The sequence below is a fragment of the Pecten maximus genome, chromosome 2 (genome assembly GCF_902652985.1).
Source record: "Pecten maximus chromosome 2, xPecMax1.1, whole genome shotgun sequence".
NCBI classification, from domain to species: Eukaryota; Metazoa; Mollusca; class Bivalvia; order Pectinida; family Pectinidae; genus Pecten; species Pecten maximus.
The window spans coordinates 43,547,685-43,565,471 of NC_047016.1; the positions used below are offsets into that span (position 1 = coordinate 43,547,685).

Here is a 17,787-nt window from a genome sequence, read left to right on the forward strand (position 1 = left end):
TTGCAAAACGAGGATAATGAAGTATTGATGAGGACATAAGCCGGGACAGGAACAAACATAATACAAAATGTATGAAGAGTGTGTTCTGTGTCAGTGTTTCGAAACATCGTTTGGGTTACAGTTCAACGCTAACTGTGTTAAATGTATTCAACAATATTTTGTTATGATGTATTGGATATGTTGAATTGTGCGTTCCTTTTTCTTACCATGCATAGAATGTCTTCGATTTTATTCTGTTGAGTCTGATTGGTACAGACATAGTTATGATGATTACTGGCCCCCAATGGTGTATCAAGCACCATTATATGGCTCAGCCTCGGTCTGATGTCAGGAAGTAGCGGTCGTACAAAGCCTTTGTATACGTTGAATGTATACAAATACATAACAAAACACAGCAGGATACCACATGACGTCACTCTGTTCCAAAGCCGTCTGCAATATAATACAAAAGAAAGAATGAAATACAGCAAAACGGAACTGCTACCAAGTTGTAAACAAAAATATAGGTCTAACTTTGAATCCATTAAACGAAGGAAAACTGTAAGTATGGATACCTGTACAGGGAGTCAATTTTGAGTCAATTCCAGATAATGTCACGCTAACAAAATGAGAACCAGGGTTAGCGTTTACCAAACTACAAACGGGGCATCTACATCGCCTTTATGAATATCGCACAGTGAAATGTACTTCCCGGTTTAGTTATTGGCTGTGAAATGAATATCAGGCTGAAAGGACCTTAGTTGCTTCGGTGATTCATGTTTGTACAATTATAGACCAACTATTTCGCTTTCCTTAATAATAATAATAATCTAACCTTTATGTTTCGGTTTTAATCTCTGTGAAAATAGAAAAACGTCAGAAAGGAATGTCATTAACCAGTTCAACACAAAATGGGCTTATTTCCCACAGCAAAATAATGATGCAATTGGTCTCCGTGACAATTCGCATCCTGTCTAATAGTCGTGCTGTAGACAATGCACATCAGCAATGTGACTTTGTCTTACACAGGGAATATTATCCGTCCTCTATTTATTGTTGGTATTACAGGTCAGTTTCCGAGTACCTAAACCTTGCTTGTACAGATCACCATATTCCCATGACAATTTGAGTGACCCCATGCGTTGTTTTTCTTTTTGAATCTTAATGACCACGCATAACGTTTCCAACAGAGATAACAATGTGATATGATCATTAATGTGTTTCTTTTGTGATATACGTATTGTTTAAGTCTGTTGGTAGTTAAATAAATTTGGTTTTATTTATTAAAATACAAACTCATCAATAGACAAGATAAAATACCGTATTCGTTGATTGACAAATACGTATAACATAATTAAAAAAGATATGTATCATTGACGAGCCGAAATAGCACGATAAAATTATATAATATCTATAATGGTGATTTATTGTCGTTGATCTCGATAGTGTTATATCGTTGGACTCTTATGTCCACGAATTCCTTAACGATATGTATTTTACATGTTTGAAATGTTGGCGAATTACGTACACCATTTACATGTCATTAAGCCACGAAGTCACATGCTCGCGAACTAACATCGTTTTTAAATATCTTTGAGATATGAGCCTTACGTAAATGTAAGATTATTAAGTAAAATGTTTTTTAAGAAAATGTATCCTGCGATTGATAATTGTGAGTAGAACAATGAAATTGTCAATCATTGTCAACAACTATCTTCTGCAAACGCGCAGTGTTGTATGTAGCTTTATTTAAAGTCTCTAAAAATATTGATTTATAAAAAGGCGACTCCAAATAGCACACCACTTAAATCACCATCGTATTATAATGTAAACATAACAATTGTTATAACCTTTATTTAATCACTGCTCCTCTATTGTAAGTACTAAGTTTTAAATTGATTCCTATCAAAATCCGAACAAAAAGGTTTCCTTTCATGCGATTTAAATCCACATTCATCAGTTTTAATTTGACTGTTACATGCGCAGCTTTTCTATATGACCAATATTGATCGCTTAAAAATTATTGAATTATTGAGCTGTTACACCTCCGGACCTTAGCAATTCTTTTTTGAGAATTATTCATCGCTCTCAGGTATCAACACTATAGTCCATTGGCATCACAAACAAGCCTTATCGGGATAAAAAAAGCTGTTTGATCATGAAATAATTTGCAAAATGTCACCCCTGTGTAATACTATATGCATTGTAATGCTGGTGTAATACTATAAAGATTGTCACCCTGGTGTAATACTATATAGACTGTCAAACTGGTGTAATACTATATAGACTGTCAAACTGGTGTAATACTATATAGACTGTCACACTGGTGTAATACTATATAGACTGTCACACTGGTGTTATACTATATAGACTATCACAGGGGTGTAATACTATATAGACTGTCACGCTGGTGTAATACTCTATAGACTGTCACACTGGTGTAATACTATATAGAACATCACACTGGTGTAATACTATATAGACTGTCACACTGGTGTAATACTATATAGACTGTCACACTGGTGTTATACTATATAGACTGTCACACTGGTGTAATACTATATAGACTGTCACACTGGTGTAATACTATACAGAATGTCACACTGGTATAATACTATATAGACTGTCACACTGGTGTAATACTATATAGACTGTCACACTGTTGTAATACTCTATAGACTGTCACACTGTTGTAATACTATATAGACTGTCACACTGGTGTAATACTATATAGACTGTCACACTGGTGTAATACTATATAGACTGTCACACTGGTGTAATACTATACAGAATGTCACACTGGTATAATACTATATAGACTGTCACACTTGTGTAATACTATATAGACTGTCACACTGGTGTTATACTATATAGACTGTCACACTGGTGTAATACTATATAGACTGTCACACTGTTGTAATACTATATAGACTGTCACACTGGTGTAATACTATATACACTGTTACACTGGTTTAATACTATATAGACTGTCACACTGGTATAATACTATATAGACTGTCACACTGGTGTAATACTATATAGACTGTCACCCTGGTGTAATACTATATAGACTGTCACACTGGTGTTATACTATATAGACTGTCACACTGGTGTTATACTATATAGACTGTCACACTGGTGTAATACTATACAGAATGTCACACTGGTATAATACTATATAGACTGTCACACTTGTGTAATACTATATAGACTGTCACACTGGTGTTAAACTATATAGATTGTCACACTGGTGTAATACTATATAGACTGTCACACTGGTGTTATACATTATAGACTGTCACACTGGTGTTATACTATATAGACTGTCACACTGGTGTTATACTATATAGACTGTCACACTGGTGTTATACTTTATAGACTGTCACACTGGTGTAATACTATATAGATTGTCACACTGGTGTAATACTATATAGACTGTCACACTGGTGTAATACTATATAGACTGTCACACTGGTGTAATACTATACAGAATGTCATACTGGTATAATACTATATAGACTGTCACACTTGTGTAATACTATATAGACTGTCACACTGGTGTAATACTATATAGACTGTCACACTGGTGTTAAACTATATAGACTGTCACACTGGTGTTATACTATATAGACTGTCACACTGGTGTTATACTATATAGACTGTCACACTGGAGTTAAACTATATAGATTGTCACACTGGTGTTATACTATATAGACTGTCACACTGGTGTTATACTATAAAGACTGTCACACTGGTGTTATACTATATAGACTGTCACACTGGTGTTATACTATATAGACTGTCACACTGGTGTAATACTATATAGACTGTCACACTGGTGTTATACTATATAGACTGTCACACTGGTGTTATACTATATAGACTGTCACACTGGTGTAATACTATATAGACTGTCACACTGGTGTAATACTATATAGACTGTCACACTGGTGTAATACTATACAGAATGTCACACTGGTATAATACTATATAGACTGTCACACTTGTGTAATACTCTATAGACTGTCACACTGGTGTTAAACTATATAGATTGTCACACTGGTGTAATACTATATAGACTGTCACACTGGTGTAATACTATATAGACTGTCACACTGGTGTAAAACTATATAGATTGTCACACTGGTGTTATACTATATAGACTGTCACACTGGAGTTAAACTATATAGACTGTCACACTGGTGTAATACTATATAGACTGTCACACTGGTGTTATACTATATAGACTGTCACACTGGTGTAATACTATATAGATTGTCACACTGGTTTTATACTATATAGACTGTCACACTGGTGTTATACTATATAGACTGTCACACTGGTGTTATACTTTATAGACTGTCACACTGGTGTTATACTATATAGACTGTTACACTGGTATAATACTATATAGACTGTCACCCTGGTGTAATACTATATAGACTGTCACACTGGTGTTATACTTTATAGACTGTCACACTGGTGTAATACTATATAGGCTGTCACACTGGTGTTATACTATATAGACTGTCACACTGGTGTTATACTTTATAGACTGTCACACTGGTGTTATACTATATAGACTGTTACACTGGTATAATACTATATAGACTGTCACACTGGTGTTATACTATATAGACTGTCACACTGGTGTTATACTTTATAGACTGTCACACTGGTGTTATACTATATAGACTGTTACACTGGTATAATACTATATAGACTGTCACCCTGGTGTAATACTATATAGACTGTTACACTGGTGTAATACTATATAGACTGTCACACTGGTGTTATACTATATAGACTGTCACACTGGTGTTATACTTTATAGACTGTCACACTGGTGTTATACTATATAGACTGTCACACTGGTGTTATACTATATAGACTGTCACACTGGTGTTATACTTTATAGACTGTCACACTGGTGTAATACTATATAGACTGTCACACTGGTGTAATACTATATAGACTGTCACACTGGTGTTATACTATATAGACTGTCACACTGGTGTTATACTTTATAGACTGTCACACTGGTGTTATACTATATAGACTGTTACACTGGTATAATACTATATAGACTGTCACACTGGTGTTATACTATATAGACTGTCACACTGGTGTTATACTTTATAGACTGTCACACTGGTGTTATACTATATAGACTGTTACACTGGTATAATACTATATAGACTGTCACCCTGGTGTAATACTATATAGACTGTTACACTGGTGTAATACTATATAGACTGTCACACTGGTGTTATACTATATAGACTGTCACACTGGTGTTATACTTTATAGACTGTCACACTGGTGTTATACTATATAGACTGTCACACTGGTGTTATACTATATAGACTGTCACACTGGTGTTATACTTTATAGACTGTCACACTGGTGTAATACTATATAGACTGTCACACTGGTGTAATACTATATAGACTGTCACACTGGTGTAATACTATATAGACTGTCACACTGGTGTAATACTATATAGACTGTCACACTGGTGTAATACTATATAGACTGTCACACTGGTGTAATACTATATAGACTGTCACACTGGTGTAATACTATATAGACTGTCTCACTGGTGTAATACTATATAGACTGTCACACTGGTGTAATACTATACAGAATGTCACACTGGTGTAATACTATATAGACTGTCACACTGGTGTAATACTATATAGACTGTCACACTGGTGTTATACTATATAGACTGTCACACTGGTGTAATACTATATAGACTGTCACACTGGTGTAATACTATATAGACTGTCACACTGGTGTAATACTATATAGACTGTCACAGTGGTGTAATGCTATATAGACTGTCACACTGGTGTAATACTATACAGAATGTCACACTGGTGTAATACTATATAGACTGTCACACTGGTGTAATGCTATATAGACTGTCACACTGGTGTAATACTATACAGAATGTCACACTGGTGTAATACTATATAGACTGTCACACTGGTGTAATGCTATATAGACTGTCACACTGGTGTAATACTATACAGAATGTCACACTGGTGTTATACTTTATAGACTGTCACACTGGTGTTAAACTATATAGATTGTCACACTGGTGTAATACTATATAGACTGTTACACAGGTGTAATACTATATAGACTGTCACACTGGTGTAATACTATATAGACTGTCACACTGGTGTAATGCTATATAGACTGTCACACTGGTGTAATACGATACAGAATGTCACACTGGTGTTATACTTTATAGACTGTCACACTGGTGTTAAACTATATAGATTGTCACACTGGTGTAATACTATATAGACTGTTACACTGGTGTAATGCTATATATACTGTCACACTGGTGTAATACTATATAGATTGTCACACTGGTGTAATACTACATAGACTGTCACACTGGTGTAATACTACATAGATTGTCACACTGGTGTAATACTACATAGACTGTCACACTGGTGTAATACTATATAGATTCTCACACTGGTGTTATACTATATAGACTGTCACACTGGTGTAATACTATATAGACTGTCACACTGGTGTAATACTATATAGACTGTCACACTGGTGTAATACTATATAGACTGTCACACTGGTGTAATACTATATAGACTGTCACACTGGTGTTATACTATATAGACTGTCACACTGGTGTAATATTATATAGACTGTCACACTGGTGTAATACTATATAGACTGTCACACTGGTGTAATACTATATAGACTGTTACACTGGTGTAATACTATATAGACTGTCACACTGGTGTAATACAATATAGACTGTCACAGACTATCACACTGGTGTAATACTCTATAGACTGTCACACTGGTGTTATACTATATAGACTGTCACACTGGTGTAATACTATATAGACTGTCACACTGGTGTAATACTATATAGACTGTCACACTGGTGTAATACTATATAGACTGTCACACTGGTGTTATACTATATAGACTGTCACACTGGTGTAATACTATATAGACTGTCACACTGATGTAATACTATATAGACTGTCACACTGGTGTAATACTATATAGACTGTCACACTGGTGTTATACTATATAGACTGTCACACTGGTGTAATACTATATAGACTGTCACACTGGTGTAATACTATATAGACTGTCACACTGGTGTAATACTCTATAGACTGTCACACTGGTGTTATACTATATAGACTGTCACACTGATGTAATACTATATAGACTGTCACACTGGTGTAATACTATATAGACTGTCACACTGGTGTTATACTATATAGACTGTCACACTGGTGTAATACTATATAGACTGTCACACTGGTGTAATACTATATAGACTGTCACACTGGTGTAATACTCTATAGACTGTCACACTGTCCCTGGGCATGTTATCCTAATATTATGCAGAATATCACACCGGTTAACCAAACATTTACTATGTCAACCAAGAAATTAACATCAAAATAATCCAGCTAATACTATTCACAAGCTTATCTTTAATTCCAAGAATCGACATTTTCTTTACCCATCTGAGAAAAGTTAAGGCATAAAAGCAGAAATGTTACTTTCGAGGGGATCATTTATTAACAATAAAACGGCTACAGTATTGGTATATGTAAGCTACCTGTATATACTCATAACATCTCGTGATATAAGACAAGGTAATAAGGTATGAGGTAGGCTGCACTAGATACATCAACCTTCGGACAGGTCTGAGTTCTACGTTTGGGAGAAATGATTGTTTGCTTGCGAAGCTCGCGGATGATGAACACCCGATCACTCTTACATAGCCGACGGTGTCATATTTAACACAGGAGTTACGTGATGGAACATTTTGCCTCTTACGTAAATGGAGATCATGGGGTAGACTAGCGGTTTAGAGCTATACTAATAGGAATACAAATCTAGTCACGCTTCTCTACGAAGGAAGGGCGTCCTTAGCCTGTGAAGCCACGAAATGATATTGAAACATTACAACTTCCTTGACATCCTATATGCTTTTTTTAATGATCCTTTCTTAACATTACAAACCGGCGTAAAGGATGAACATTGCATGTGTTTCTGTAATGTCATTATGTACCTTCTCTAGGAAACAAATAGTACAGTTCTGCATACATCGAATGGAAGACAGCCTAATCAATGTCTATAGTGATATGCAGAACTTTAATACATAGATAAATTAAATGTACATATAAATTAAGATTATACAAATCAATATGTAAATAAATCAAAAGAACATATTATATAAATTGTTATGTTCCTTAACGATTAAGCACACGCTATAGTAAATGATAAATGTATTCACAGAACAAAGTGCCTTTGCTCATATCATAAACACGTACCAACAGAGACATAAATACATCGGGCTGTAAAAACACAATAATGGCTGACAGGATTTTTAATTGTCAATGTTCCGTTTCAGAATCTTTTGTTTATTGACATATAATTACTTTGATAACACAGTCTCACATTGCCTCAATGTAAATCTGAGCTGCATCTATGAGCGGAGAGATGCAGTCAAGATCACAATGGCATGATTGTTACGTCATTTTTATCAACGTTATGGAAATGCGTCGCTATGCACTACGAATGAATCAAACGCTGCAAGGATAATGATTGCGAACAATTGCGTTCTATGACGTCATTTTGGCATTATATTTATCATCTTCATGGCAAGGATTTACACTATGTGTCAGATTGGTTGCAAATCAACAACAGAAAGGAATTTGATTTAAAGATGTCATTCTTCCAAATGAACATAAAGGAACATGGGTTGAAATAATGAACGTATTTATACAGGAAAAATAAATGTAAATTTAACATAAGTAAATAAACGTAAATATAACAATTATTATATTTGTCAGTCTCCCATGTTGCATTTATATGGATAACAAATACAATATATTAAGCGTTCAATTGTGAAATATCTATACAAGTTATATGGTTATCAATCAAGAGACAGACATTGCAGGCAGACTTCAAATTCAAAGAAGGATTATTGATGGTACAGAAGACACAGCTGTCATTAGCATGGTTAGTAATTCATTGTACAGGCTTCGCACAACTAAATAAGCCAATCAGCTTCTGTGAATCAGCCAATCAGCTGTTGTGAATCAGCGATTCAGCTGCTATGAATCAGCCAATCAGCTGTGGTTTCACCGGCACCAAATCCCTAAAGAAGCTGTATTTCTTAGATTTGTACCTGTTTTCTTGAGTAAATAACATATGAAATAGATGCTTTCTATGTATAAGAATAAAGAGTAAGGTCACACAATTTAAAATAAAAGATATACTCTACTGAAAAGGAATGACGGAGTACAGGTGGAAAAATACAGAAATGTCCAAAGGTGGAGACTCTCCATCTACTGTAAATATCAGAGTTACTGTCTTTCGAGCACTGGTGTGCTGTTATATGTCAATAAACCTATTTGATAGCGGCGTTTGTCAGGTGGCAGAAATGTTAAACTTTAATTTGATATAAATTTTATTTCGTTTGAACTTCAAAGTATTTGCATGGGCAAATATCTTAACATAGGCGAATTGGCAAAAATAGCATTCCATACTCAAAACAATTGTCACGTGATATTACGTAGAATCCTCCTTCTTTACCCATACAGTATTTTTACAAAAGGATTTAAACATATAGATGATTCAAAGGTTAAAATGGATAATATTGTTCACTTTCATGAAACCTTATTGTCCATTTCAGCACATATATAAAAAAAAATATCATTACAAATGCAGGGCAAACACACTCCTTATTCTTATTATACCATGTTTTTCATGTAAGTTTTACCGAAAAAGGTACAACGTTAATCGATATGGATCCATGTGGTGTGAGCAGTAATTGATCGAGATGATTCGAAGTTTAAACTCTATACGAGTCTTCACGTTCATGAGCCTCATGGTCCCGGTAAAGACGGCCGTATTTAAAGTATTAGATGATGTAAAAATACTTGGTCATGATTAAAAACTTCAATGCTCAGTAAATCTTCTTCTTTATCCTCCATGAATAACGGAATATCAACAGGAAGATTACGATAGAATAAATCGCGTTTGTAATATAGGAGTTTGTATTAGTAATGTTACTAATGTAGGGTTGTATTCACTGGTATAGTCTGTTGTCAGAAGACATATCGCCAATCGAGGGAATACAAGAAACCGGTAATTTAAATGGATGCGCTTTCTTCGGTTTCTTGATTTGAATTGAATTTTTCATCAGTTGCATCGTGCTTGTCTGTAGATGCTAGCTTTTTCTATCTTGTCGGTTATGCACCTAATTTTTGTAAATGATTTCAAAGGAAGAATTTGTAATTAGATAGACATAACCTGATGTAAACGAATAAAATATTGATTTTGCAGAACGATTTGGCAGATTTGGTCTTTACTTAAGTACATACTTATAACCACGCAGATACGTATTACTAGTACATGTAGTTCATTTATGGAACCTCCGGATCATCGCACGATAATTTATATAAATCTTCCTTTTAAACTGACGTCAGTTGAGATGATTATCAATGAGAATCTGGAATTTGTCAGGAATGTGGATTTGGTCAATATCGCCTGACAACCCCACTCAAGAAGAAACATATTATTTTATAGATGTCCAGACTAGATTTTTTTCCCTGTGGCATGCATACCAAAATATGACAATAATTTGAATTGATCAGTCAGCTTCTTATCCATACCTCCGTTATGACCAATACGCCGGAAACCCACAATCAAATCACATACTAGAGGACTAGCAATATCCCCGTAATGTTGAATACCTCGAGACGTTAGATTGTATAGTATGTGTGGCTGCTTTTAACGCAATTTAGTAAACCATTTAATGCCTTTATAGATTTGATTTATATAATGGCCATAATCTAACGCGCATGTGTGTCTTCTAGTATCTATCAGGATATTATTGTATCGTCTCAAGACTCTCCTTCTTCTATTTCTGTCTACAAGTGTCTGATATATTGTTTACTTCGTGAAAAAAAAAAATTAAATCAAGTCAACTAGTATATAGATTTTACACAACAAGTGGTTGTTGTATATGGTAATTTCTTTCACTCGAGTTAGTTATTATACATTTTTTTTACAAAAAAAACACGAGCTAAAGCGAGTGTTTTGTATAACTTTGGAAAAATTACTAACGAAAGCGGAAGAAATACAATACACAACAACCACGAGTTTGTGTGGCCTGTTTCTACCACTATAGAAAAGCTATTCTGCGGATGAATTGACCAGTTTTGTGTCAACGTGTGTTCATTTAAGAATATCAGGTGTGGTGTAAGGATATGACCTAAAGTGACATACCGCTTATTAATATGCAAAACTGACATTTTTGGACATGAATTGACAATTTCGGATATGAATAGAAATATTACAATTTATTACGAATCATATCAAATAATAAGCAAGTTTATTACATATGGTTTTAAAGCAATAAATTGAAAGAAATCTATGTACGTTTTTGAAAATATGACGAAAACAACTTCGAACTATTTCCTGTACGTTATCATTTTCGGGACCCCGTGAAGCTACTTGTAGTAGTATACCACCTTTAGATAACGACCACGCCACTGTCTTAAGGCAGAGTGATCACTCAAAGTCAAGATAACTGGACCTCTTTTCTAAATTCGTAATTCTGTAATTCCATTATCGGTTTGTTCATCTTGCAATGGCCATGTATGTATGTTCATGCATTTGTTTTTATTTTCAGCAAGGCTCTTTCTGAATGGCTTCTCAGCATTGTTTAAGAAATAATCCCCCTTTTGTCTTGAAGAATTGTTTCATTAAACCAATAGCACATACGTATGGCATAATCTTTAATATCAAACTGTTGCTGTTAATATGCGGTACGTTTCTTACCTTATGCTTCGCCAATGATTGTCGTGCTACATATTTTAGCATGATATAAGTATAACCGTATGACCTTTCCTATGATATGCATATTATTATGTACTTAATTATAATTTTGCATTAAAAGTGAGAGTTTTTATTAATCATCAACAATGTGTAATTAACACCAAGATTCAATAGTATAGTGTAATGCTTAGTTAGTTGTCCGGCCGCAGGAAATCTGTGGTTCAGACATAGTCCTTGAGAAATACGCATCTTAACTTCCCTTTTCTTGTACATGTTGTAAAAGTAAGCATCGTGTATCTTTAGTAAGACCACAGTGGATTTAGTCGCTGATCGATCTATCTTTCCGGGTCGCGCGATACTCGGTAATGCGAGAGCACCAGACATTTTATTAGTTTTGATTATATAAAGATGTTGTAGCTTATACACTTCTTTCATTTCTGCATTTGGAGGTGTATCGTGGGATGTTTTCTCTGAGCTACATTGCTGGCAAGGCACAAACATAACCGGCCGGATAATCAACGTCATAGATCTAACTGTATTTCAATATCATCGGGCTTCCCATGGAAATGATATGCCTTTATTGCTGTTGTAGAGACTGCTATTTACTTTGTCTTCCTATAATCAAGTTGGGCATATTTGCGAACTTGCCTACCGTTTTTATCAGTTTTATCTAACCATGCATCATTGTATAGCACTTGTCATTTCTACAAGCCGTGAGGAGATGCACACAAACGTTCAGAATAATACAATTACATCAGAGTAAATGTATACGATATGAACTAGGCTCTATCGGCCGTAGGGTCTAGAGCGTTTGATATCATTATAATTGTGGTGTACTAGAAGATACGTTTTTAGCTCTCAGCATCGGGCCAAATTGTGCTTGGCTTCTAAACGAGGTCATTAAATAACAATGTAGACATTGATATTTAAAAGTCACATTGGTGAAAGTATTGATTTGCTTGGTCATAATTACAGTTTTATGTTTGCATTTGAAATAGGATAAATATATCATTGGAATATTACCCGAATATCAGATGAAGTATTGGAATGTCGCGAGAAAGGGAAATTATTTTTATATTACAAAATATGCCTGCAATAAAATGGGGATGTTATTGCACCCTGCTGTTGCGAACACAAATGAATATGACACCAAGTCTGTCATGAAAAACAATAGAATGCACACATACCATAATATGCTCTTTGATTGAAAACTGAATAAATTGATGGTTTAGTGTTATGCATTTCCGCTGGGAATATAAAAAGCGTAATTACAGAGCACTGGAGCTTACGCGTATATGATTTAGTTCTTCTGAATAGATCTTATGGAAATCAAGCCGCAAATTCGTTCCTAGGAACCTTGACATCTTGGTGTTTTACGTTAACCTGAGTACTAACGACATTTTAACGATATTTGCATTTCTCAAAGGAGGGGTTCCTGTTGGCAAATGTTAGGCAATCATAGAGTGAGACGATAATACTTGCTCTACCAACATGAAGCAGTTGGGAACGCGGTTATCAACATTGGAAAAACGTTCGGACAATATGCGTTTAATCATGTAATAACATGAACTATCAAAATCACATATTTGAATTGAACACACTGCATCTAAATTGTTTGTTAAATATTATTAGCAACTTAATATGGCAAGAAAATTGTCATGTTATTTGACAAAGACGTTCACCGTGGTAGTCATAATTTATGTGAACGATTTAATTCAAACGTATTTTGTCTGTAATGTGTTGATGACCTTTCACTGTAATTTAAATATATAGATATTACTTCAGGCAACACTGTAAACGTTTGAGAGGAATAAAGCTATTTGAAAAAATGAGATACCCAGCCTTGATGAACATCATTTTGGCCTTTGCTGGTCTCTAACACAATCACTATATTTTGCCTTGTCCTCTAAAGAACTATATCCACAGTTTTCCTTCGATAGATATTGATTATTGTTTTATTTATTTAATTATTTTGTCCGCTGGGCCCAATTTGTATTTTTTTTTTTTTTGGTTCCAAATGTAAAACTCTTCTCGATATCGTGTAAAAGTGGTCACTACTCACAAAATGATATGTTTGAAAGTTGTCGAATTCCACGTCAAATTTCTCACAATAATTTTGTTCGCCTCCTATGTTTATTTCCTATGACCTAGTGGTACGATACAGTGTCTAGCAGCTTGATTAGGAAACCACTTAACCTGACGTAAACCGTATTGAAATCAATTTAACTACAATTAGCCGTCTGTGAAAAAGACGTCATTCAACAGGAAATGTGTAACTCCTTCCCGCTAGCCATCACACTCCTTTGGCGTCGTGTCGACAGGACAAAGCTTCACGACTTTCGCAATTGCTTTCTAACTGCCATGTAAACGGCTAGGAAAACAATAGCGTGACATTGTCTTACAATTGATCAAAGCATATTTGATCTCACCAATTGGTGTTAATACTGTACCGAGGCTGTCGCCTATTACTTCAAAGAAAATGCGTATTGTTGTAACTTAGACATTCCAGGCATTCCGATTGCGCTACGTTTACAGTGTCCGAGGCGTAGCTTTGTGTTTTTAAACGTTGGCAATGTAGTTTTACCAAATATAGTAAGTCACGCATAAAAAAGTCCATTAGTTTGCCAGTTTATTCGTACTTTTGTTGCCATGTCTTGGATATGGACGGTATAAAAACTACCCCTTGGTGTAAGAATAATATACAAGAGGCCCATGGGCATTAACGGTCACCTGAGTTTTGAAGTATATAAGTTAATTTAATTGACCCTTTTTTGCCCCGTCCATCAGCCCAGGGGGTCACTCAAGGCCAACATATGCATACCATCAGGCTGATAATGCTATGAAAGTAAGAATGAATTCCAATAGAAATCAAACAAATGATAGTCAAAATTGTGATTTTCCGATATAAACTATAGTAAAGTTTACCACCTCCCTTGGGGCTAACATGACACCCATGGGTCATGCAATTCGTAATTTTGGTAAAGCACCTTAAGATCCTTCAATCTATGAAGATTATTTGATTTTACCTTATTTTCGTCTTTAGAAGAAGATTTTGGAAATTTCAGTCAACTTGACCCCTTTGAGCCCCGCCCATCTGTTCTTTGGGGTCAATCAGGGCTAACATATGCAAAAAAATCAAATTGTCATCCCATGCTGATAATGTTAACTGAATTAGAATGAATTCCAATACAAATCTAACAAATAATGGTAAAAAATGTGATTTCCCTATATAAACTATAGTAAAGTTTACCCCCTCCCTAAGGACACACGTTAGACCCCAGGGTCATGAAATTAACAATTTTGGTAAGCCACCTTAAGACCCTCCCATCAATGAAAAGTGTTTGATTTCATCTTATCTGAGAGTAGAGAAGACGATGTTGAAATTGTAGTCAATGGTCATACATTTCGTAATTTTGGTAAAGCATTAAGACCCTGTAATCTATTAAGAGTATTTGATTGTACCTTAGTTTGGTCTTAAGAAGAAGATTGATGAATTTTCAGTCAGTTTGACCATTTTTATTCTGCCTATCAGTCCCTGGGAGTCAGCCAGGGCCAAAATGTGCATACCATGAAATTGTCATCCAATGCTAATAATGTTAAATAGATTAGGAAGAATTCCAAAAGAAATCAAATAAATAATAGTCCCTAGGGGCAAACGTGAGGCCCCAGGGTAATGAAATTCACAATTTTGGTAACCACCTTAAGACACTCCCATCAATGAAAAGTGTTTGATTCCATCTTATCTAAGAGTAGAAAAGAAGATTTTGAAATTCTAGTCAATTTGACCCTTTTTGACCCCACCAATCAGTCCCTGGGTGTCAGTCAGGGCAAACATGTGCATACCATAAAACTGATTTTGTTCAAAGATTTTTGAAGTTTTAGACAATTTGACCCTTTTTAGCGCCACCCCTCGGGCCCCTTGGGGGAGGGGACTATATACAATTTAATTCACAATTTTGGTTGACATTTAGCCATAGAAGCTTCCTGCCATATTTCATTGAATTTAGTTAGCGATTTTGGACAAAAAGTCGAAAATGTAAATTGTTTACGGACGCACGACGGACGACGCACGACGACGGACAAATTAGATTAAAATAGATTGATTAGATTAAAACATATAACACGATGTACTCAGTCGATGGGAATACATTTAGGACGAAGTAGAGGATATTACTGTGCGTTGGAATAATGTATTTTAATACTTTTTATTAGTAAGTTCCGCACCGGTATATGCAAAACGAAACAAAAAAAAAGTTATGATATTGTGAATCATTAATAGACTAACGATACAAATGATTTGATATGGTACTTCAATGGAAATATAGCTGGTATATACACATTATTCTAATCATGACTATGTAGTTAATAAAACAAAGGGTAACGTGTGAGAGAGTTCCGAAATACCATTACAGGATGTACGAATTTGTGGTTATTTCATTAACCTACAGCCTTCAAATACGTTATCGTCATCAATTTAAATCTTTATTAAAAAGCAAATTGAATAAAGGCTATTAGAAAGAGGTTCCGATCTCAATCTGCTGATTGTTGATGTTGTGTGACTGGCCGAATAAAATGGAAGTCATGTGATGTTGTTTAAACCGGAACAACCAGATATAATGACGTAATGCGAGGAACAAATTAAACAGACAGTTTACCTGATAAAATTGCCGATTTTTTCTTGTAAACTACGGCATTCTTTAGCAAAAAATAAAAATAGTACGGTATTGACGCTCATTCGAATAGACACCATGCGTCCGGCTCAGGAACGAGACGACCATATATGCATGTTTGCCAAAATTCTTGCAATTGGCGACGTGCCAAGTTGGTCGACATTTTTTGTACTTGCACCTTAAAGTACGGCCCTCTCGATGTTTTCTCTACACTGCGAGCAGGTGACCGGCGTCCTGTCTATACACACAACAACGAGCGCCATTCAGACGGGTGGGTCAGTCATATGACGGACTGCATGTGGTGTACGGATCTATCTGGTCTTTGTTTAGAGAAATCGCTCGACTGGGCTTTTAGAGTGATACAATTCACTCGTGTTGTCTTTATTTGGCAGTTTGTTCACGCAAATAAAAACAACACTGTCCGGGTCAGCAAACAGGTATTCTATAGACTTTCTTTTGTGAATGGTGACTTCACATAATGCTACTAATTTTGAAATGACATTTCTGGTTGATGTTGATGTTATGACAAAACCACATTATTGTTGATAGGACAGACCGATACAGATACCTTTCTGATGATACAAACATCAATGAAATGTTTGCGAAACTGAATTCAATGCAGATATATATTGGTATAATTTTCATGTTACAATGTTTACAGATAGTGAAATTCGTTGTCCCCTTAGTCAGTAATGGTCGGTACTAATAACAGGCAGTAAATTTATGCTAATTCATACCCCCCCCCCCCCCCCCCCACACACACACACTCACACACACACACACAGACACAAAAAAAGTATACCGAAACAATAAAGAAAAGCCGAAATGTTGCCATTGTTGACTTAATAATTGACGTGCATATTCGAAACGTGTCACTGACTTGTAACAAACTGCCCGTGCCGACTGTTCAAAGATTTGATATCTCGAGCCCAGTCTAAAGGATCAGTTCAAAATTTCTGTGAGCAACTCTTCAGACATATCCGTCTTGAGTTCCCTTATCTTAAGCAAAAAGAATTAACTGAAACAATTCCAAGGACTTTCAGAAGTCGAGAGGGGTTGTACCACGGCACCTCTTGTGCTAGGTACCTCTCAAGATCAGGTCGCAAATTCATTTTGGTTCCGATTTCTAATAGCCATGGCAAGGGACAAAATAGGGCATCACACTGTTCGAATAGACCCCCCCCCCCCCCCCCCCCCCCCCCCCAAAAAAAAAAATTCATCGATTGCTCTCATTCGGTCAGAGATCGCGGCGGCAATATTTCGGCCGTCAACTTACTGT

General features: G+C 35.5%; 1 protein-coding gene across 1 annotated transcript in view; it reads right to left on the bottom strand.

The window, feature by feature from the left end:
- LOC117322177 (carbohydrate sulfotransferase 15-like) overlaps positions 1-17,787 on the bottom strand; it is a 45,652-nt gene that overhangs the window by 17,319 nt on the left and 10,546 nt on the right. The window contains exon 2 of the mRNA XM_033876952.1: positions 207-432. Coding sequence (XP_033732843.1) covers positions 207-432 — 226 coding nt within the window. The remainder of the gene's footprint in view (positions 1-206; positions 433-17,787) is intronic.